This window comes from Grammomys surdaster, unplaced genomic scaffold (assembly GCF_004785775.1).
Source record: "Grammomys surdaster isolate TR1022 unplaced genomic scaffold, NIH_TR_1.0 125807, whole genome shotgun sequence".
In the NCBI taxonomy this organism is placed as follows: Eukaryota; Metazoa; Chordata; class Mammalia; order Rodentia; family Muridae; genus Grammomys; species Grammomys surdaster.
The window spans coordinates 712,809-736,486 of record NW_021620638.1 but is presented as its reverse complement, the minus strand read 5'-3'; the positions used below and the strand labels follow the sequence as shown (position 1 = coordinate 736,486).

Sequence of the window (23,678 nt, the reverse complement as noted above, 5' to 3'; positions counted from 1 at the left end):
CATACACATTTATACACACATACTCACATACACTCATATACACACACTCACACTCATAATATACCCTCACACATATTCACACACATATACACATTCATTCAACTTACCCTTCTTGGGTTTCTTAACTCCTAGAGTTATCAACATTTGAGTTCAACATATTATCTTATAAACTGTAGGGTATTTTACAGCATCCTATGGTGCTGCTCACAATATATCAAGAGTATGCCATTCCACTGTGACAACCACAAGCGACTCCACTCTTCATTAATGTCCCCTGGGATGAGTGTGGGTGAAAGGGTGAAATGGATGAAAACTGGTGTTCCTGAGAAACTTTGATCTCCAGTTTAGAGACTGTAGAACACATCCTTGACTCTATCTTCAAGACTCAGTCAGCCTTCAGTGCTCCAAGAAGAGTCACTACTAACCAGCTCTTCTAAATGCTTGGCCCAGATTGCTTTGAATCGGTGGGTCTCATTTTCTTTTATCTTTCTTTACTATCCCCAATTCCTCTTAAACTCAGCTCATTACATAGAGTATGGCTGTGCTGGATTAGGGGCCCAAAAGGCTTGAAAGGGTTTTATATATTGATTTGCCTTTGCATGTTAAATTCAGTTGGGAAGGATTTAGTGTATGTGCCTCATACATTTAAAAGCACACTGCTAATCTCTTCATTTCTCTTTTAAAGGGTATTGATCCAGAAGATGGAATTCCATATGAGAAGAAATTCTGTGAAGGTATGAACTACAAGTGAGCGCCTTTCTACAGTAGATGCTTCTTTTCTAGTTGAGTCAAATGAAAGAGAAAAAGATACGTATCCTTATGCACCAGTGTCTGAGGTTAGCAGTTACTTTAAAGTACCTAATTTATATTAGTTTTCAGAACCAATCAGAAAAAGGCAGGAATAGAAGAGAAGGCAGATCTAGAAGATGCAGAATGTAATTTGTTTAATTGGCTCTTTCACTTGGGAACTGGAAACCTTAATGACAACATTAGAGAAGACTGCCGGGTGGATGACAGAGTAATCAAAATCTGGGACTTTTCCAAATAACGACGCAGGAAGTAATATTTAATCATTTGCATGTCCTTTTCAACATATATCAAGATTAATCACTCTATACTGAGGAGACAGTCTCAAGGATGAATAGCTGAATGACCTAAGAGATAAGCCAAGCTCCAGCCTGTAGGTACTTCTACAAAAGCTTCCTGCTCCAAAAGCCCAAATGCCTGGGCATCTGAGTCACCAATCTGAAAACTCACTCTAGGGGGTAAACAAAAAATTAAGGGATTCCCCATCTTCTGCCTGGTTTATGTTAGTTGATATTTTTCTCCTTCCTTGAAGATGCTTTTTTGGTCAAGCACTCATACAACAGGTATTACCTGGATAACTACTCTAATTTTATCCCAAGGGCTACACTTGATCAAAGTATAACTGACAAAGATCAACCTAAAACCTAATTGTTTCTAAGCTCTCAGAGGGGCAAAGAAGAGAATAGGAAATTGAAAGGCCCATGCATAAGTATACAAATTAGAAATATTTGTTGAGTAAAAAAAAAAAAAAAAAGTTTATAACCAAGCCTGGTGACACAGGTCTGTAATCTCATGTACTCAAAAGGACAAGGCAGGAGATGAAAGCTTCAAGTCCTATATGGGTAACGGGGTGATTTCAGACTGGCCTGAGGAAGTGAATGAGACCCTCTGTCAAAATAAAAAAGTAAAAAGATGACTGGGGGCATAGCACAGTGGGTGGTAGAGCATTTGCTTAGCATGTGCTCTGTCCTAAGCTTAATCCTCAGTACTACAAGAAGATAGGAGGAGATAAAGTTGTGAATAAATCCAGAGTTTGGGCATGTCTCTGTGTTAAAACACTAGCTTAGTATGCATGAGGTCCAAGGTTCAGCCTCCAGGGCTGCAATAAACTACTGTTTATTGCAACAACAATAGAAATAAGTAAATATAGACTTAGATTAAACTCTAAACCTTCTGGGCAAGTGAGCCTAGGAAAGAAGAACCCCAAATCTTCACATCCTCCTCCTAGATGTCCTAGACCCTCTTAGTCTCCGTTCTTATGATCCAGGGGTAGCTTCCATAGAAGCCAAGGCTAGGGAGCCACTATAGCAAGGCTGGGCCAGCCTCATCTCATTCCAGTGGTTTGGGGATAGAGGAAAGAGACTGATCTGACTCTAAAGGGATAATTTGATTTTTCTAGGCCCGTAAGTGGTTAGAAGCATGTATCCACCAGTAAGTGATTTGTGTAGACGGGTCTCAGAATCTGATTAAGTGATTCTGACATCCAGACATGCAGGCTGCATGGAGACCTTTCTATCTCCTTCTCTCTGTTAATCAGTCAGACTTGTCCATCCAGTGCCTTTTGTATATGTGAATTTAAAGCCTTTAAGAGACCACCACATCTTTAAACTATCAAAATTGCTCCACGAGGTCATTAGCTCTGAAAGAGAATCGCTGTGTTCACTAAGAAAGCCATTTCCAGAACCAAACTGTAAGGCGTATTCCTGAGCTCAGATCAAGCCTGATTCATGTGTCCATCCATCATTCGCTCTGGATGTTGTGCAGCAGTTGCTGTCATGCTGAGCCAGGAAGCACACCTGTGTTTGTGCAGCTTAGCTAGCAGTTCCAACAGCTGAGAAATTCCAGCCGCCTCCTAAATGCTTCCCTCACACTCTCCAACACATGCAAAGTGGCAATGTATCACTGTTGGGTTGTCCAGTGCATTCGATACACACCAGGCTATCTGCCCACATAGCTACTCACTCTGGAGGCTGCCCACTGCTTGACTATATAATGTAAATAAATTGTGCTTCCTAGGTTCACAGCCCAGGGGAATCATTTTGCTGGGAGACTCAGCTGGGGCTCATTTTCACATCCCCCCTGAATGGCTGACAGCTTCACAGATGTCTGTGGTAAGTAATTTTGCCAGTACCCACTCCGGATGTGCTGGCCTTTGCTTTTGTTCTCTGTGTTCTCAATGGGAAGCCAGCTCCAAACAGGTGCAAATTTCCTTTTGCAAAATCACTACTGCTACTATAAAGGTAGTGGAGGGGGGGCACATCTCCATTGTCAGTTCCAGGCAAATGAAGGCAAAGGGTTTCCCTTCCTCACCTTCCCAGCCTCTACTCAGTTCCCACCAGCAAAAAAAGTAAAGATGGCAGTCAAGCCCAGCTGGTATGTAGAAGGAATATAGTCATGTGTTAAATTCTCCTGGAAGGCAGGAGCATGGGGAGTCTTTCCAGCTTGGACGCTGTCTATAAGCAGGATTAGGCTCGGCAGAGTAGGCTGCTGGTCTCCTGGTAGCCACTCCTGTGCTCCAAGGGAGAGCATCAGCAACAGAGAAAACACCCACCCTTTCCTGAAGAGCAGAAAAATCCTGGAAGGTTTTTTTTTTTTTTTAAGTAAAAAAGACAATGCAACAGTCATCATAAATGATAGACTCACAGACAATACAGAAAGGAGGAAGACACCACTAATCACTGACCCTATCAAACACTGGGCAGTGTGAGAGGGGTCTTCTTGTGTTATATGATCAGATCAGGAATACAGGCACCCACCCATCCCTGCGAGTTCCGCACCCACAGAATCAACCAACTATAGATAGAAGCTATAAGCAGGCTGTGCCGACAGCATTTGAAATGGACATGCACAGACTTTTTCTTGTCGTTATTCCTTGAACAATATAGCACATTAACTATTGACATGACACTCATATTGTATTGGCATTTTGTAAGTAATCTGGGGTTATTTAAAAGTGTTGGGAGTGGGGAGTGTAGGTCATATGCAAACACTGTTCTATTTTATACAAGAGGCTTGAGCATCTAAAAAATGTGGTATTCAAAGGTACTCAGAAACCATTCCTCACAATGCCAAGGGACTACAATATGGGGTGAAATAGGATGACAACTGACTGTTCTTGGGTTATCACCTGGGGCCACACCTGCCAGCTTATCAGAAGGGCCATTACCTTTCCCAGTTGAACTGTGAAAGCACCTAGGACTTATGTGACAATGGATAAGACCGAGAGAGCAAGGCATGGCAGTCTGAATGGCACAGCCAAACAAAGCCTTCATCATCTGCAGCTTCAGCTTCCTAAGGTGAGAGTTGTCATGTGCCAATACCTGCACTGGAGCCATCTACACAACTGTCAAGGCCCAGTGCAAAAGAGAGGTAGAGATGCTTTTAATAAAAATGCAAAATAGAGATGTGCATGGTAGTACACATCTATAATCTAATCATTTGTGGAAAGTATCAGTAATTAAAGACTAGCCTTAGGTACATATTGAGTTTCCGTGCCTGCCTCGGGGAACATACTCAAAGACCCCCAACAAGGTGGTCACAAGTATTCAGTTATGTAGCACAGTACCTGGAACAGAACCTGCTTGTCGTGGACTCTGCTTCCCCCCTCCCAAGTTTGGTGGGCAGCAGCATCTAATGCCCCAGAGAGAGAGGCAGATTATGGACCCTGACCTGTTCCAGACTTTGATCTTTCCTCCCTGAGCATGTGGACACCCCAAGAGAGGCAGAACTTGGCACCACACTCTATCAAGCCTTTCAATATTTTGAATTAAGTATCTATGGCATCTGATCATCTGAGTTGAAGAGTTGGCTATTATAAACAAGAAATCAGCACCACTGAAGTAATACCTTTGCTTCACTGTACCAATTGGTGCTGGCTAGCTAAAGCTGAGAAATTATCCGTGATTAAGAAGAGAACAGTATCATTGAGGATCATAAAGCTGGAAGGATTCCCTCAAGGTCAGCATACAGAAGCTACAGTCCCTAGGAGACCAAGGCTGCATCCTATGCTGGCAGCCAAACTTGCTTGTGTTAGAGTCACCCAAGTGTGTTTGCTTTAAAGACAGGAAGAAGTGATGGAGGTCATCTGAGACTTAGGACAGTGTGGCAGAGCTGGAGTCCATGAAAAGAGACTGGGAGAGGTTATTGTTAGAGGGGCAGCCACAGTTACAGTATAAGACCCAGGATTGAAGGGGTCATGGAGAAAAGTTGAGACTTGGCACCATATTGCAGAGTCCATGTCCCTAAAGAAAACCCAGAAAAGGCTATTTGGGAAAGTGCAACCAAGTAGCAGCAGAAAATGCTAGTACCATAGCACAACCACCAAGGACAACCATAACTAGAGAGCCAATAAGACAAATTCTGTGTGCTTTGCATGGCAGGCTTGGGAAGAACCAACTCCTCAGGCCCAACAGAGCCTGCAAGGATCATGAGTGGGTTCCAGATGTTAAGCACTGAACTTTTTATACTGTTGAATTTGGTTTTGCTTTGATTTAATTTTTACTATTTCCTGGTTAGAGAGACTTTGGATAATTAAAAGGATGGAACTTTTAACATTTTGAGACTGATATTTTTAAACTTTGGGGTATTTTATATTGTGATATTAATAGTAACATATCATCTTGGAAATAAATTGAAAAGGAAAGGTTCCAGTTGAAAGATGTGTTTGTGTGTCAAGTTAAATGGGTTCAATTTCTATTCATTAGTTTTGAGTCAGTTTACTACAAGTTAGAACCATATCAGGAGAAGAAAACTCAAATGAGAAAATACCCCATCGGATTGGCCTGTAGGCAAGTCTATAACACTTTTTCTTGGTTGATGATGTGGGAGGGCTCAACTCGATGTGATTAGTGCTACTCCTGTCTGATGTTCCTAAGCAGTGACTCTCGACCTTCCTAATGCTGCTCTGCAATTCTTCATGTTGTGGTGTCCCCCAACCACAAAGTTATTTCATTGCTACTTCATTGCAATTTTAATTTTACTACTTTTATGAATTGTAATGTAACTATCTGATATGAAGGTTATGTGGTATATGGTGATAGGGACACCCAGGTGAGAAACACTGCCTTAGAGCTACCAGAAAGCAAGCCGAGCAGGCTGTGGGAAGTAAGCCGACAAGCAGCATTCTTCCATGGCCTCTGCATCAACTTGTGGCTTCAGGTTTCTTCTCTGTTAGAGTTCCTGCCCTGACTACCCTCAGTGGTGGACTGTGATACAAAAGTACAAGCTGAAGAAAGCTCTTTCCTCTTCAAGCTGCTTTTTACCACAGGAGTAGAAACTCTAAGATAGATACTAAATGATGAGCTTCTCTTCTTTTCATTTTCTTTGGCAATATCCACTTTGACGTGGTGACTTTAATTTGCCATTAAGCATTCTAACAAATCTTAAATCTTTAATTATCATCATGAATATTCTGTTCATCTTTATGTTATGTAATGCTGTTTTTACATACAATAGAAAAAGCATTGAACTCATGTGGTATGAAACTGCCAAAATTCCACAATTATTTGGCAACTCATCATTGGAGGTTGCTTGGAGCTGCTCAGAACAGAAAAAGGATAGCCAGACTCAGAGAGGATGGAAGGATGCTCAGATAATTCCAGAGCTACCAGTCCAAATGCTTCCTCAGACAGAAGTTACCCAGGACCAGTGCAGACTCATCACCTCTGTGGGTCATTCACTTAGACACACAGGCCTGAACCTTCTGGCATTTCTAGTACAGCTCAGAATTTCAATACAACCAGGTACTTCCCTTGCTCGTGACTTGCTATTCCCAGCCTGCAATAGTCAGTTAACTCCCAACAGTCTTCAAACTTGTGACCTGAGACAAGGTAAGTTCTAGGTCAGGAGATGAAAATCATCTTCCCTACCCACCAGATCTTCCCATTGCTGGCAAGAAAACAACTGTCACCATTCCAGACCCAAACTCTTACTTTTCTTATGCCTAGTTTCCTACAGGGCCAGGGGGCACCATCAGAAGACAAGCCTTCCCCCATTATACCACATAGCCACTACTACATTGGAGAACACAGAATCTGCAGAGGAAAGAGTTTTATTGGGGAGTGAGTAACCAAATTCCCTGGGAGGTGGCAGAAGACAGGATCCAGTATGGGCTTAGCTTCCAGCTACCTTCTTGGCACATGTTTCTGTAATACTTGCAATGCAAATAGATGATTCTTAAGCTCTTAAGCAAAGCATTAAACCAGGTGCCAGGTCCTTCAGAGCACAGGGCTCAGAGGTGCTTTTGTACTCATGAAGACCAGCATGCATCTGACCCAAGAACACTGCAAGTGACAGCTCTTGACTGAAAGTGCACTTCTTTCTGGATTGGACTTGGCTCAAGCAGTGTAGTAAGAAATGTGAGGTGCACAACAGGTCATGATAAGAACCACCATGTCCATTATAGCCAGAGGTGGCAAGAATGTTCATGGATAGGGGACCTAGGCAGAGTGGAAGCCCTTGTCACATAGCCATCTCTGGAGGTGGTTCTTCTGTCTCCCAGAATGCTAAAACCAATTCCAAGTAATCAAACTTCAGAATTAAATGTTCTCTCCAAATTAAATAGATTAAACACTAACCAACATTAACCCAAACACATCCCCCACTCCCATTACAAAACTGAGCAACAAAGAAGCACATATGACCATCTGAATATTCAAAATGTTTGGGTGGGGCTGGAGCAATGGCTATGTGGTTAAGAGAACTTGCCGCTCTTGGGGAGGCTTTTGATTCAATTCCCAGCACCCACATGATGCTTCACAACCATCTGTAAGTCCAGTTCCAGAGGACATGACATTTCCTTTTAACTTCCTCATGTACCAGGCACACATGTGGTTCACATACATACACACAGGTAAAACATTCCTACACATAAAATAAAAAAATAATCTAGAAGGAATTTTTAAGAATCCATTTGAGAAATGACTAGAGGAAGGAAAGTGATTTGTAGAAAACAGTAAATTCTGGATCTTGACAATAATGGGCGGCAATGTAGGGTCAAGGGACAAGGAAAACCGCTCTTACCAGAGGCACAACTGAAGCACTAATGCCAGTCAGCAAGCTGGAGTGCACCAAAAGAAGGATGTTCAAACAAGTCAGCTGACCTGGGAGCCTGGGAGTCTGAGAAAAAATGAAACATTTAGAATGAAAGCCATGCCACATTGTTCTGAGTGTTGAATAAGAAACCCAGAAAGAGAAAAGTCATCAGTAGAGAGAAGGTTGTGATTCGACACATAATAATAAAATTATTGTCTTCAATTAAAACTTCCACTGAGCTGGAGAGATGGCTCAGAGGATAAGAGCACTGTCTGCCCTTCCAGAGGTCCCAAGTTCAATTCCCAGCAACCTCATGGTGGCTCACAATCATCTGTAATGGGATCTGATGACCTCTTCTTGTGTGTCTGAAGCTACAGTGTACTCATATACATAAAATAAATATGTCTTTAAAAAAATGAAACTCCCACTGAGGCCAAAGTATCAACACAAACTTCTTCCTCATTATGGCCTGCTTATCTTTTATTTCCAAAGATCAGGTGAAATCTTGCAGATGTTCTTCTCAAAAAATGAGGGAGGACAAAAAAAGAACAATATGGTACACCATAGGAACAATCCATTCGGCTTTGCGTTTCATCACAATGCTGAATTTTAAAGCTCAATGAAGTCACCTTTGCAGTGCTTTGGGAGGAAAGAATATGCATCCAAAATTCTCTGCAAGCTATGATTCTCTCACAAAGTTGTGCAAAAATCAATTTAAATTAAGCACCAATAAAAAGTCTCCCAAGGAACTCCAGCAGATGGATTCATTTGGAATTCCACCATACTTTGGAGAAGTGACACCAAGTCTCCTCAGACTGGCCTATAAAATAGGAAGGTAAGACACTTCCAAACCCATCCCTTGAAGACAGATCACCCCAATGTCAAAACCAGTGAAAGAACATAACAAAGAAACAAAAGTATAAACCAATTATCCTCATAAATACAGATACAAAAAGTCCCAATAAAATTTTTGCAAATCAAATTAAAAAATACACTAATAAGATCATATACTTTTTAATCCCATACATGCAGGGTTGGTTCAAAGCAAGAAAATCAAGAAGTTCAATTCAACTTGTAAATAGACTGAAGGACAGAAACTAGGCAAGAATCTCAATTGATGAATAAGCAAACAGCCCTCAGCAACTCTTCCTGAAAAGAACCATGAAGAATCTAGGAATAGAACATAACTTAATAAAACCTATATATGACAAACACACAGCCACATTATTCTAAATAAGGAAAACTTCAAAGTGTATTTCCCCTAAATCTAGACCAAGCAACAGTGCTTCTTCTCTCTTGTATTCAATATAGTTCTTAAAATCTTATCTAGAGGAAAAAGACAACATGAAGAAATCAAAGCCTACAGATTAGAAAGGGAGAAGTTAAATTATTCCTACATGCCAATGGCATGATCCTATACTTTTAAAGACTCTAAATACTTCATCAAGAAACTCAAATGTGGTAAACATTTTCTTCAAAGTAGCAGGATACAAAATCAACATACAAAAATCTATACCTTTTCTGTATGCCAATATAGAAAACCTTTCACCAAGAAACATCCATTCACAATAGCTTCAAAAATACTAAAATATTTAGGAATAAATGTAGCCAAGATAGACCTTACCTTAACAATGAAAATTTAAGATGTTGAAGAAAGAAGTTGGAAACGTTACTAGAAAGACTGAAAGAGCTTCCATCTTTATTGATAGACAAAATTAATGTTGCAAAAATGGTTGTACTACCAAAAGTAACCTACAGATTCGATGCAATTCCCATTAAAATCCCAATGCCATTCTTTAGGGTACTAGGAAAAAAAAAGTTTACATGGAACAAATAGCATCAATTATTAGCATAAAGAACCACACTCTTCATAATACATAATCTCAACTTATATTACACAAACAGCATGCTACTGGCACAAAAGCAGGCATGTAAACCAGTAGAATAGAATAGAAAAGCCAGAAATAAATGGACACAGTTACAATGATCTAAATTTTGACCAAGCTGTCAAACACATACACTGGAGAAAAGGCGGTCTCTCTTTAACAAGTAGTGCTGGGGAAACTGGATTTAATACAATGAAACTAGATCTATTATCTATCACTCTCAATAAAAAAAGTCAATGTAAAGGGGGCCAAAAACATTAATATAAGATAAGAAATTTTAAAACTGCTAGGAGAAAGCACTCCAAAATACAGGCATAGACAATGACTTTTTTGAACTGGACTGCAACAGCACAGGATACAAAATGGTATTACATGAAATTAAGAGGCTTCTTTGCATCAAAGGATACAGTAAAATGAAGAGGCAGGCACAGAACAGGAAAAAAATCTTTGCCACCTACACATCAGATGGGAAATTAATATCAAGACGTATAAAGAACTACAAAAAATGGAACATCCCAAAGGCCAAATCATGCCACCAAAAATGCCTTACTGAAGTGAATAGCCAGTTCTTGGAAGAATAAATAAAAGCAATAGTAGATACTTTTAAAAATCAATATCCTTAGCCATTGAAGAGATGTGAATTAAGCTGCCTTAAGATTCTATCTCACTGAAATTTTCTAAGAATTAAATTTTTAAAGATTCCATCTTTCCCCAGTCAGAATGACTATCATCAAGAAAACAGATCCTGGTAAGGATGTGGGGAAAGAGGAACCCTTATTCACAGCTGGTGGAAATGTAAACTGATGTGACCACCATGAAAATGAATATGGAAGGTTCTTCTAGAATCTGAAGACAGAATTGCCATATGATCGAGCTATCTTACATAAAAAGAATGCTAAATTCACATACCACAGAGGTGCCTCCAAGATTATTGCTGAGCTATTCACAGTATCCAGGAAATTGAGCGGCCTGCATACCTACCAACACATGAATGTGTCATTTTTAAATGTGATACATATATGCAATGGAATTTTATACATCAGTAGAGAAAAATTAAGTCATGACATTTGTAGCAAAATGGACACAACTAGAAGTAATAATGTTGAATGAAAAAAAAACCAGGTTCTAAAAGACAAATACAACATGTCCTATCTCATATGAAGAACTTGAATTTAAACTCTCTTACAAAAATATACATGTATGTTATATATAAGTGAGAGGCAGGTCACAAAGCTATAAGGGGATCGTGAGAGGAAAGAAAGAGATTTTAAAGGAACCAGGTCATAGACGGAGTGATGGAAGGCATGCGATTGTGATAGGAAGAAAGGGGACCAACTATGGAAAAAGGAAGTCAACTAGGCGCAAGGAGGGAGCATGGGATAGCACTAGGGAAAACAATGAGCAAGACCTCTCATAAGGACACATACTATGAAAATGCCACCATAAAACTTCTTATTTTGCATTCTAACCTTTAAAATAGACAAACAAATATGGAAGCTGGCTTAGAGAGGAGCCTCTATTCAAATTGCCACAGAGAAGGACTGTCCCACCTCTAAATGCTCATAGCCCCATACAAATGCGAGACCAGCATGGATTCAATTGCTATTTAACTCATTAGTGAGTTAACAAGCTGAGTGAATAAAACTAGCTTGATGATCATGAGCTGGGGCTTACAAAGCCCACAAGGAAAGAATGATAAATAGGATTTATATCCTATAGGACAAAAACAATATTTACACTTGAATTATGAATAATCATCAAAGTAATTTATAAATGCAAAGATGAAGAAAAATTTAAGTCAAAAATAAAGGAAGAAAAATTATTTAAATTAATGTAATTTTATGCAAGTTTTAATATATATTAAACTCATATATTATATACAATATATATAAACTCATATATAGTATATATTAAACTCATGTATTAAAACTTGTATAAAACATATATTAAAACATATACATGACCTTAATATATATTAAAATTTGTATAAGATCATATATATTAATTGATATGTTTACTATCAAGAAAATATTTGTAACAATTTGTTGGGCTAGAAACCAGGTTACAAAATGATATATATGAACCGTTCTGAACATGTAAGTAAGTATGTTGATACAAATGAAAATTAGTTGGAATGTTGGTTTGGAGAGCAGTCTGTTAACACTACGTATCCTTAGGTGGTAAAAACAATGCATAGTTCTCTCTAATTCTCTTGGACTTGGGATTGTTTATGAACCAAATATTAAAATTCAAGACTTTGAAGACTTTCTTTTCTGTTGGAGTTTATTTAAGGTAAACTGCTAAGGAAAGAAGCTTTGAAACACTGGTTTATTGTTCTACTTAGTCTTAGCATAGCATAGCACTGTATGGTCGGTGTTGTTAACACACTGTCTCATTTTACAGACAAATGTTCAATGAACTTTTATATTCTTCTCAAGGTCACCCAACTAAAAGTGGCACAATCACTCCCATCTCTGTCATCCTGAATGAGTCATTTAACTGAAACTAGTACACAGTGACAGTTCCTGTCTTAGGGAAGGCCATGTGCTTCATTGAGCTGACTATGAAAATGTTCAGTATGCTTATGGTAGATTCAAGCAAGAGCAAGGATATTGGCAGAGGACTGGCATTGGAGTTGGGGTGCTCAAGTCTGGTCTGTGTTCTTCCTTTTATCCTCACACCTCCCACACCTGATCTCTCTCCAGAAGCCTAGGAGGGGCACCTTAACAGGGTTCTCCAGGAGTATTCTCTGCAGAAAAGACGAAGCCACCAACAAGACTGTTGCAGGCATGTACTTCATCAAGGCTGGAAGTTGGCACCACCTGGAAGCCTAACAGTTTGATGTGGCCTGTCATAGTCTTCCTCTGCTGTGTGTAAAAACTAACTGATTAAATGACTGCACAGTGGTGATGGTCAGTGTAGATTTGGATTTCTCACCCCCACCAAAAAATAGCATTGAGATATGACTGTGAAAATGGGTTGATGAGTTCTGTATAGTAGTGTACAGCTTTCATGTTAGCGCCCAGAAAGCAGAGGCATGCAGATCTCTATGCATTTGAGTCCAGTCTGGTCTACATAGAGAGTTCCAGGGCCCCTAGTATTACATAGAGAGGTTATGTCTTTAAGTGGAGGAGGGCATCATGCTGAAATAGAAATAAATCAGGAATGAAAGTAATCAGTATTTACAAATTTTATCAAAAAGATCACATTACTATGCATAGAAAGAGACCAGCAGTATTTTTGTGTCTTTTAGTCACCTATTTTAGGATGTTGCTATTTCAAGGTTCTGAAAAAGGTCTTCAGGTTAACATCCCTCTACAGGGTAAAAGTCAGCCCAGTCATTTGCATCATGGACCACTCATTTGTATAGTATATCACTTGGTAAAAATAAAACCAGGACAAGAACAAAAGAGGTATCTTACTTAGTAAGTCGATATTGAAAATAAACCTTTATCACCCAGCTATCACAATAGCACCTAACCATTCCAAATTGCCAGTGACTTAAAGCAACAGTGATTTATTCTCAAATAACCATGAGTCACCTGAGGTTACCTGTTGTAGGCCAGGCTATGTTCGTTTTAGATCCAAGCTCCATATTAGGCCCTAGGTTCACCTTTCATGGGTAGGTAATGTGTCCTGAGCATACTCTTCTCAAAATGATGGCACAATGCAAAAGGTCAAGCACACTCACCGCATCATGTCCTCCACTAGACCAGCGTTGAGCATACGTCACACGATGGTGGTCCTCCTCAACAGAGAAGGAAGCATATCTGCCTAAAGGGAAGGGGAATGGAGTAACGATTTGCTGTGTTGCTTTTATTAATTACAAATGTCAGGCAGGAGAGACGGCTCTACCATTGAGCACAGACTGTTCTTCCAGAGGAAGATTTCAGCACACGGGATGCTTCAGAATCATCTGTAACTCCAGTTCCAAGGGATTTGATGCCCTCTTCTGGCCTCTGAGGGCACTGAACACATGTGATGCATAAAAATACAGGAAGGAAAAACACATTTACACATAAAAAAGTTAAAATCAGTAAAAATAATTTTTTACAAAATTATGTGTCAAGTATGTAGTGAATAAAAAGATAAAAATACAGAAATTATTAAGAACTTTCTTTAAGTGGCTTCTTAATTTTACCAGCTAGACAAAAATATCTTAACATTTAAATATCAAACAGGTTTTTAAATATTTTAAAATATTGTATCAGAGAAGAGGACATAATAACAACAGGACCAATTTTTCAAATTCATCTATCACCCACATCTCAGATTTTTCTTGGTATTTCTCCATTCATTTCCAGTGCATCTTCACTATACATATGTCTGCATGTATGTGTATGTATGTGTTTAGTCAATGGAAATTTCACTATACATATATTTGCATCTATGCATATGTATATGTTTAGTCACTTGAAATTTCCATTTGGTCAGTTAGCACTCACTGTTGCCTTATCCATGTTTGTATTTAGTGTGTAGGTGATTAGTTTTCTTAATTTCCACAGTGCCCTTTTCAGTAAACATGAAGCAATGTACCAGACCATAAATGCAAAACTAGATGTTGAGCCACTTCATGTTTGCTTCGGGATTATTATGAGTTATGATCCTTTAAATAAATACTTCCTATTTTAAAGAATTATTATGTACATAATTTCATCATTTATGATAGGAGTCGGTATAGGTATGAAAATTATGTCCAGTTGTTATTTGTGAAATGTGTTGAGCTCAGAGGTCTCAGGTTTCTGTAGTGCGGCTTTTAGCGATTGTGGCATGTGTTGACTGTATCAGTTACATCTCAAGCAGTACCTCTAAGCCACACTAGGCAGGTCCAGCTGCAGAGTACTATCCATGCATTGATTAAGTCAACAGGCTCTATTCTAGAGCCTCTTGTGCCCCGAGCCCTGTGACCGATCGAAGCCAGGTCCTCACTGAGCTTCTGTAGTTCATGAGAAAGCATAGACCAGCAACGGCGATTCCCAAGCAGTCCATGCTGGGAAGCGCACCTGTTTCCACAGTAAAGGGAAGGCTTCATAGAGGAAGAAACCCATCTTTTAAAGGGCAGAATGATTTTTTTTGGGTAATCACATGCTCACAGAACAGGAAGTTTCAGACTCAACTGTGGAAAGATTGTATGGACAAAAGCTTAGAAGCAGCAAGTTTGATGAAGTTTAACTGAAAACTCACCAAATGTGTGAGAAACCAAGATTAGAGCGAGGGAGGTGTGTGGGAGGTGGATCTCCAGGGGCCAGGAAAGCCCTGGAGAATTGAATTCATAGTTCATCCAGAGGCCTGAAGGGCTTAACGCTGAAAAATGCACTGGTCAGACTGCAGAAAATTCACTGTGATTTAAAGGACACATTAGTTTAGAGGCAAACTTGAACCTGGTAAACTCAATCTAGGCGGCTGTTGGAGTTGTAGTGAAGTGTCCTAAACTAGAAAGATAGGTAAGAAACCAAAGACACAGCCAACTCAGATGCTATCTAGAATCAGAGCAGACACGCATCCAGGTGACATTTCCTGAGAGTTCACTGTGTTAATTAGTTTTTGTCACTGTAACAAAGTACCCAGAATAATTAACTTGCAAAGAGAAAAGATTTTAGTTCATTTGAGATCTTCTGGTTTAAGGTTGATTAGCCCTGTTGTAATGCCTGTGCTAAGACAGCTCAGAGAGACCATGTTACAGAGCAAAACTGTCTACTTCATAGCCAGGAAGCAAGTCATCAAAGGTTCTCACCGTCTACCTCAGGATCATACTATCAGTGACCTAAGGACTTCCTGTCATTCCTCCGGGATCTACTACCTCTCAACAGCACTAAGCCGAGGACCCAACATTTAACACATAGGACTTTAGGGAACATGCCTACACGTGTATGTAGTGTCTTCAGCAACAGGAGCCACTCCTCAACCCCTGAGATGCAGCCAAAGGGTACATCAGCAATAGTCTATATTGCTATGGGAATCAATTAGACTGCCCTGATCCATCATTTGAATGGAGTTTTCTTGTGCCTGGCACTGGAAGCTTTTGTTAGTCTATGGTTCTTGTGGAAAGCATTGTCAACCCAAATGGTATAACTTCCATATGTGTAGATAGACAGATGATAATACATACTTAGATAGATAGATATTCATTGTTATATGTATTGTGCAGAATTTTAAATAAATATAAAATAATATGATTCCTTGAGGCTTTACCAAACAACCTTGTGTTACGTGTCTCTTGTCGCTTCTTCTCTTGAAACCATATACATACAAACAAGAAAACGTGTCCCAGCCAGTTGTATTTATGTTTGTGTAACACTAATAACCAAAGAATGAGAGCTATCAGCTTGAAAGTTGGGTAGGGAAATGAGATGGCACTCAATAGAAAAAGGGAGAAAATAAACTGATGCAATTCTATTTCAATTAAAATATATTTAAGATTAATAATGTATTTGAAAAATGTTTGAAAATGTTGGCAATTCTGTAGTGGGACAGATAAAAGAACATTTAATATTTTGGATACTATTATCTCTACCACAACTACTTAGCTTTGCTGTTGTCATATAAAAGCAGCAACAGACAGTATATGAATTAATGTGGCTGTGGTCTAGTAAAATATATTTCCAACCTAGAAAGTGGGCAAGTTCTAGCCCATGGGCCATAATGTGCTGAGACCTGTCCAATAATAATTTCCTATAAGAGAAATTGGAGAGCATACATATTTAAGGCTATGAGAAATCAAGCTATTCTGTCCCTTATGAGATCATCCAGTATGCCTTGCCTTTGTCTTCCAATAAAACAGAAAACACCCTATCCCAATCTCTCCACTGGAACGTATCCACTGTGTAGACTTTCTCCCTGCAACAGACTCTCCACACTAACCTGCCACCCTCTAGTTAGGCAGCCCACACTTCAGAGCCCTGTTCAACAGTAAATCAGGTTAGGAGTGTATTCATCTGGAAAGATATTTGTAACTAAGTAAAGAGAGGGAAGTCCCCCTCATGGTTCCAGGCCTCATTCCCCTGAAGGCTAGAAGATGGTTCTGCTCTTTCTTCTCTTGTTAAACAGCCTTGGCTTATCTCCAGGGCATCCAAACCTTAGTGCTTAGATACAAATCAAACTACCTGTCTCAAGAGGAAGACCTCAATTTAGAAAGGTTTCAAAGAAAACCAGAGTAAATCAAGGAACACAGATGGTATTGTTGTTTGGATTTTTGTTATTGTTTTTCCTTTCAAAGTTAAAACAATAACAGCTTGGGTTACTTTATCAGAAAAGGAGGCATGGTTAAAAGATCATGGAGGCCAACAGTAGATACCACCCTCCTGCTTGCTCACCCATCTGCTCAAATGCTATTTTCAAAATATTAAATGCAGCCTCTCGTTGAACTGTAATTTCATGATGGGCTGGGGAAGAAAGTAGAGGAAGAGAAGAGGTTCTGAAAAAAATTCAATTTCTCAAACGTTTGTTCTGCTTGTAAAACTGTTGCCTGTCCTATTATAGCATCTTAACATGACCCCTGCTATGCTGTTGTCTGTAGGGTAAGGAGCACAGACTGAATTTTGTGCTGTGTCAAGGACAAAATGAATCCTTAATCTGGCTGCAGAAAATGCGTATTCACCTGAGAGCTTGTGCAAGGTCTTTCAAGCCCTGTGTGCTTCATTCCTCTTTGAGATGATTCTGTGTCAGCTCAGCAACTCATTACTAGCCCACAAACACCACAGACAGGATCAGGGCTCCCCTTGCTCCCCACTTCCCTTGCTTCCTGTACTCTGGATTTATCAGGTACTTAAAAAGCTTCCACGGTGCATAAAGGCATATTTTCATGGTGCCTATAAAATATGGAAATGCAGTGTGAGTTAACTTCATGTCTACTCCTGAAATATCTGAGCATTTTCAGTACTTTTTTAAACTATTTTTTAAGATGATGAAAGGCTGCCGTGTGATTAAAAACTGAACAAAATTGCATTTCCTGCTTGTCTGACATCTTGCCAGGCAGCAGGTGAAACATGCTAAATGGTGAGAAAGAATTCTTCAGTTCTAGTTATCACTCATTTATTCTGGCAGAGAAAGACAATTGTGTTAGCCACAGTGAGGTTCTTCCTGTAGCAGCCATCACAAGATAAAGACCACTCTTCTGCTCCCTTCTCTATTCTTGGGCATGGACGACATGGCTCATTCCTGGCTTCTGTGCCTTCTCATGATGCTCAAGGCGAGCAGGTCAGTGGATCTTTTCCTTCCAGTAAAAGTGCAAATCTAGACTCAGTATTTCAGCCCCCACTGCCTCCTGAGAGGCTTATAATGCTGAGTACCCATCCATGGTTATGAAAATCTGCAAGATAGAATTACTCAGCCCACATGCCTGTTCTCCCAGCCAGTAGGTGCCAATTTCCACAGGGACCCAGTGTACTAGGCCATTCCTGTACTACCCAGTGAGCACTAGGACCAGAGAAGAATTCCTTGCCCTCAGGGTACTCATGTCTACACTTGGCTTCACCTACCTCCAAATTAACCACTAGATGGATCCCATTTAATTAGTGCACCTCAGGGAAACCCCCAAGGACCTCAAATCCATTGGGACATAGAAAGAAGAAACTCAGCCACTTTAAAAAAATAATAATTTGGTATTTGAAAAAGTGTTTGACCTCCTTAGCCATCAGGGAAATGCAAGTTAAAACTTCTTTGAGAAGAGTCATCTTGAATTCTTGCCTTCCAAATCAGAATGGCAGTCATCAAGAAAATCACCAAGTGTTGTCGAGGATGAGGATAAAGAAGAACCTGATGCACTTTTGGCAGGACAATAAACTGGTACAGGCTCTCTGAGAGCTGATGTGGAGTCTACTACTGCCCCTTCATAATGCTAGGCCTTACCATAAATTCTTCCTCCTACTACACAGTCTCTGTTGGTCATTTTCAGCTCATGGAGCAGAGTCAGCTAAACCCAGAGTCCCTCTCAGAGTCCTCCCTACTCTGAGTCCCTCTCAGAGTCTTCCCTGGACTGATCAACTTTCCTTCCTTGCATGTCATTTTCTATGTTATCACCCACATTATGTATATGCTTCTCTAATTGTACTCAATATGCTAGCAATATGGGGAAGAAGCCTCTACTTGTTGTTTTGCTGAACAGACATGCCAAGCTGCCTTCTAAATATTTATGTTTGTACTAATAGATGTGTAATATTCTTAACCTTGTTCAGAGAAGCTTCTCTTTATGGTAGGGAACAGTCATTACATAGAGTCAAATCTGGCCAAAGTTATAAGAATAAGTGACTGTTGAACCTCAGCCCTAAATAATATATCTGTACCTACCCCTGTAAAGCTTAGGAAACAGTGTGTCAAAGGAGACAGAAAGAACATAAGAGCTAGAGGACAGAGAAGAGTGCTATAGGGTACTGTCTTCTGGATAAGGGGCAGCTGTTGTACCAATGAGCTCACTGCAGCTACAGGGCTAGCTGCACAAGACCTAGACAAGATCAAGGTAGTCAAAAATGCCAGCATGGATAGAGAAAAGATTCATGAGGCTCCACCCCTTGCAGAGGAGCTATTGACAATTCATTGGTGCTGGAGGAGAAGCAGTCCTTTTTCTTTAGGGGTGTGGCCATTCACAGGGTTGTAAATATGCCTGCAAGCAGCACTAATTCAACTCGATGACTTTAAAAAAAGAAAAGTGGTCAAGCTTCAAGAATGGCATACATAGCTTGATCATGCTAGCCCTTTTTGTTCTGGGAATACTTTTATTCCTGCACATCGTGTTAAACCTTGTCTTTAACAACATCAACATGTTGGCAGCCAAAGTACATGGCTTGAACCTGAAAATGAACCCCCAGACAGAGTTATTAAATTAACAGGCTGGCAAGCCAAGGACGGGTAAGATTCTGCACAGAGCCTTACCAATCTAAGACAGAGTGCATTGCTTTGGATAATGTATATTCCATGACAGGTAAGAAAAGCATTCTTGTCAGAATGACCTAAGATAGGCTCAGTCTTATTAATGAAATAAAAAAGGGGGAGAGGCAGAGAGCCTTTGGGGTTAGGATAGAACAAAGAAGTAATTTCAGGTAGGAATCTCAATCTTAGGCTACAACAAAAAAGTAATTTCAGGCAAGAATCTAAATATTAGGCTAGAACAAAGAAGTAATTTCAGACAGGAATCTAAATTTTAGGCTCCAGCAAGGAAGTAGGCATCAGACATGAAAATGACTTTGGGTTAGGACAGGGAAGTAGGCTCAGATATTTTGGTTATCCTGATAAGTTCTTAGAAACAGTGATCACAGGAGTGTTCACATAATTGGGTTTAATGCCTTGCCTTTTCTTTGACTATTTGTGTTTATTGTCTTGCTTGTTCCCTGACTATTTGCATCTATTGTATTGCTAGACCCTCAACCTAGAACTGACCTTAATACATGCATGTAATCAAAATGGTATAAAAGCAAAAAGAAGGAGGGGGGATGGGATAGGAGGTTCTAGGGAGGGGAAATGGGGAAAGATAATGACATCTGAAGTGTAAATAAATAAAATATCCAATTAAAAAATAAAATAAAAAATAAAAATAAATTTAAAAAAAGACATGTTAGTGGAGAGAAACATATTGGGGGCACTCAAGGGGAGTGTGGGAGGGCTAATGTGAGTAGAATTATCAAGATAAATCATACATACACACACACACACACACAATTGTCAAAAAACAAATAAAATATTTTTAAAATAAGTGAGCTGGGCCTTCCTTCATCAATCATTAATCAGGAAAATGTTCTACAGTCTTGCCTACAGGCAATCTGATATAGGTATTTTCTTAAGTGAGTTCATCTTCTACATATGTCTGGGTTTGCATCAAGTGAAAAACCAACCACCACAGTGTACAGCGATGTTTTGTGGGAGCCTATAAGATGATAGTAAGAAATAATAATGTGAGAGCATTGTTTATGATCAGTATAGTGGGGAGAGAGAACCTAGGTCAGGTGGGCATGGTTACTAGGTGGACCTACTAAGATCTCTTACACCTCTAATTTGAATGGAAACATGGACTCATCTGGCACCAAATTCCAGATATTATCTGGGGTGTTGGGATGAGATTATGACACCCAGACAATGAAAGTGAAGCAACTTTAGAAATAACCAAACCTGAGAGAGGACTCAGAGGTTAAGAGTATCTGCTGTACTTCCGGAGGACCCTCATGGTGGCTCACAACCATTTATAACTTCAGGTTCAGCCTGTCTGATTCTCTCTTTTTCACCTTTGCTGGAACCAGGCACACACTTAAAATAAACAAAAATAAAATAAACAAAACATAAAATAAACAAAGCCAAAATTAAACAAAATAAATAACCAAACCTTTACAAAGATCAAAATATGAAATTTTTATGATAAACCATTTGGCTTTCTTTCTTTCTCTCATTCTTTCTCTCTTTCATTCTTTCTTTTTTGGCCTTAAGAAATTTATTTTTCCATTTATGAAAAGAATCACTTGCTCCATAAAGGAACTAACTTATTAATTCATTCATTTGCTCATTCATTCATTCCTTGCATAAAAGTGCGACATTTTTAAACTCCTGTTTCCATGTTTTTATGAATCTGGATAAAATTCTCCAATCACTCTTTTAGAAAAAATAAAAACACTAGTGAAAGGAATGAAGCTTTGTGGAGTCCAATTGTACAATGTTCTTACTTGGTATGAAGCAGTTATATAAATGTATCCTTCACCTCATCAATTGGACAAATAAGGTTGGAGCTTAAATGATAAATAGTTGAAAAAGGAAAACAGAGACTCAGCAAAGATTTGACAAGGTAAAAAAGTGTAATTAGGTAAAATATTGAAAGATTAAATGCTCCCTGTATTTCTATTTTCTTCATACTTTTCATCTGACTATTTTTACTGCTATCTTCAGCCACTGGATGAGAGAAAAAACTCCATCATTGAAGTTTTAATGGGCACCATGATGGATGACCTACAGTTGAAGTTTTAGTGGACATCATGATGGATGACCTACAGCTGAAGTTTTAATGGACATTATGATAGATGCTGAGCTGCTGTTGCTATTGGTCGGCTTAACTGTAGCATGTTTTAAGCTAACAAATTCGAGGATAATTTGTTGCACTAGATTTGTTGGTCTTTGAACATAAAACAATGCATTTAATCTTATTGTTTACATCTGGCATTGCCAGTGTTTAAACTACTTTCCCCTTCTCCTCTTTGCCTGGCACTCTCTTTCAAGCCTGATAGGACTCATTGCCGTAGTCTGTTCTAGCCACTGTAACAAAATATCTTACACTGGGTGATTCATGGATAATAGCAGCTTATTATTCATAACTATGGACACTGAGAAGTCCCAGGTCAATACACAAGATCTTTAGTGTCTGATGTGCGTCTGATTCAAAGATGGTGCTTTTAGCTGTGTTCTCAGTTGGTGAGAGGAGACAAAGCAGAATGTCGCAGCTCTTCTTATAAGGGGACTAACTCCATTTACAATGGTGGCAGTCCAGTCCACTTTCTAAAGACTCCAGTTCTTAGCACTCCTAGTATTAGGTGTCAGCTTAACATATGAATTTTGAAAAGGCCACTTATATGTTAGCGTTTACAGTAGATATATGCTTCCAAGATTTCTTCCCCACGTCCACATGTGACACAAGTTTGCTTTCTGAGGACTGCCATAGTGTCCTGGACTTCTCTAATTTTCACTGAGTGGTTTTAAAGTAAACTGTGTGCATGTACATATTCTCTAAGAATTTCAACCAATCAGAAGATGCCATTATTAAATTTAGTTTTATTAGTGATACAATTGTGGTACAGAAGAGTAAAGGAATGTCTTAAAAGATGGGAAATGCTTTTTGATTGCATCCCTTATACAATGAATTCCGTAAAGTGGCAACTCTGGTACTTGAAATCTCTCTCTCTCTCTCTCTCTCTCTCTCTCTCTCTCTCTCTCTCTCTGGTGAATTTTAACTCCTCAGCATGAGTCTTCTTTCAGTCTCATGCATCTGGGAGTATATAAAGCACACAAAGCAAGCACAAAGTTAAACTGCTTTGTTGATATTTAAACATCAAAATGTTATTCTGTTACAACTGTGGTACTTAATGCGGAAAATCACAGGGAAGGGAACCAGGTGATATATTCTCTTTCTATTCTCCCAGAATTTCATGGCCCATCACCATCACCACCTCCACAATGACATGTAGGATGTTCAAAGTGCTTCCTGTCCCTATCAGAGGGGTCTGTTTGAGGTCACATAATGTTTTGGTATTTATCCCCAAAGTACTCACTCTGCATTCTTCATACTTTAAATGTGGCCTCCATAGAAATGGAGATGAGAAGGGGTTATTGAGATCTATGACCTTTATTTCTAAAACTCAGAGCATCCAAGGCAACCAAAGAGTCTTGTCTTTAACAACTAGCACTCCAATTCGGCTGATTCTGATTCCATAGAATTTTGGAGTTTGTGGTAAAAGCAAGAACTGTGTATACACAAATGAGTGCTGAGACTGAACATAGCAAAGAGCATATCTGCTCCAAGCCTGTCCCGTCCTTGTTCCATCCAGCCCCATTACTTATCAGCTCTGTTGCCTGGGCATACCATCCAAACTTCCTCAGTCTTATTCAGCTGAGCTCAGGACCTAGACCACACATCAAAAGGGATTTTTCTGCCCAAAACAAACAAACAAACAAACAACAACAACAACAAACATAAATCCTCCGAGGACCACACCAGCAGCCATAGGATCCAGGGTGGAAAGGGACCCTTCCCACACTTCTCATTCGTTAGTGATTGGACATCAATGTACTGCTGTTTGGTTGAAGAGGATGTCAGGGCTCCTTTTCAGAAGGGAATATTGAGGACTGGACACATGGTGGTGTGTTGCTCACAAAGTTCTCCTTATTTTCTTTTTTCCTAAGGTGGTGGTGGTAAGAGGTAGTGGTGGTGGTGGTGGTGGAGGTGGTGGTGGTGGTGGTGGTGGTGGTGGTGGTGGTGGTGGTGGTGGT

At 39.6% G+C, this 23,678-nt stretch overlaps 1 protein-coding gene across 1 annotated transcript in view; it reads left to right on the top strand.

The window, feature by feature from the left end:
- The window catches only part of Aoah (acyloxyacyl hydrolase), a 217,728-nt gene that overhangs the window by 106,911 nt on the left and 87,139 nt on the right, over positions 1-23,678 (top strand). Inside the window, exons 10-11 of the mRNA XM_028789279.1 lie at positions 686-734; positions 2,824-2,918. Coding sequence (XP_028645112.1) covers positions 686-734; positions 2,824-2,918 — 144 coding nt within the window. The remainder of the gene's footprint in view (positions 1-685; positions 735-2,823; positions 2,919-23,678) is intronic.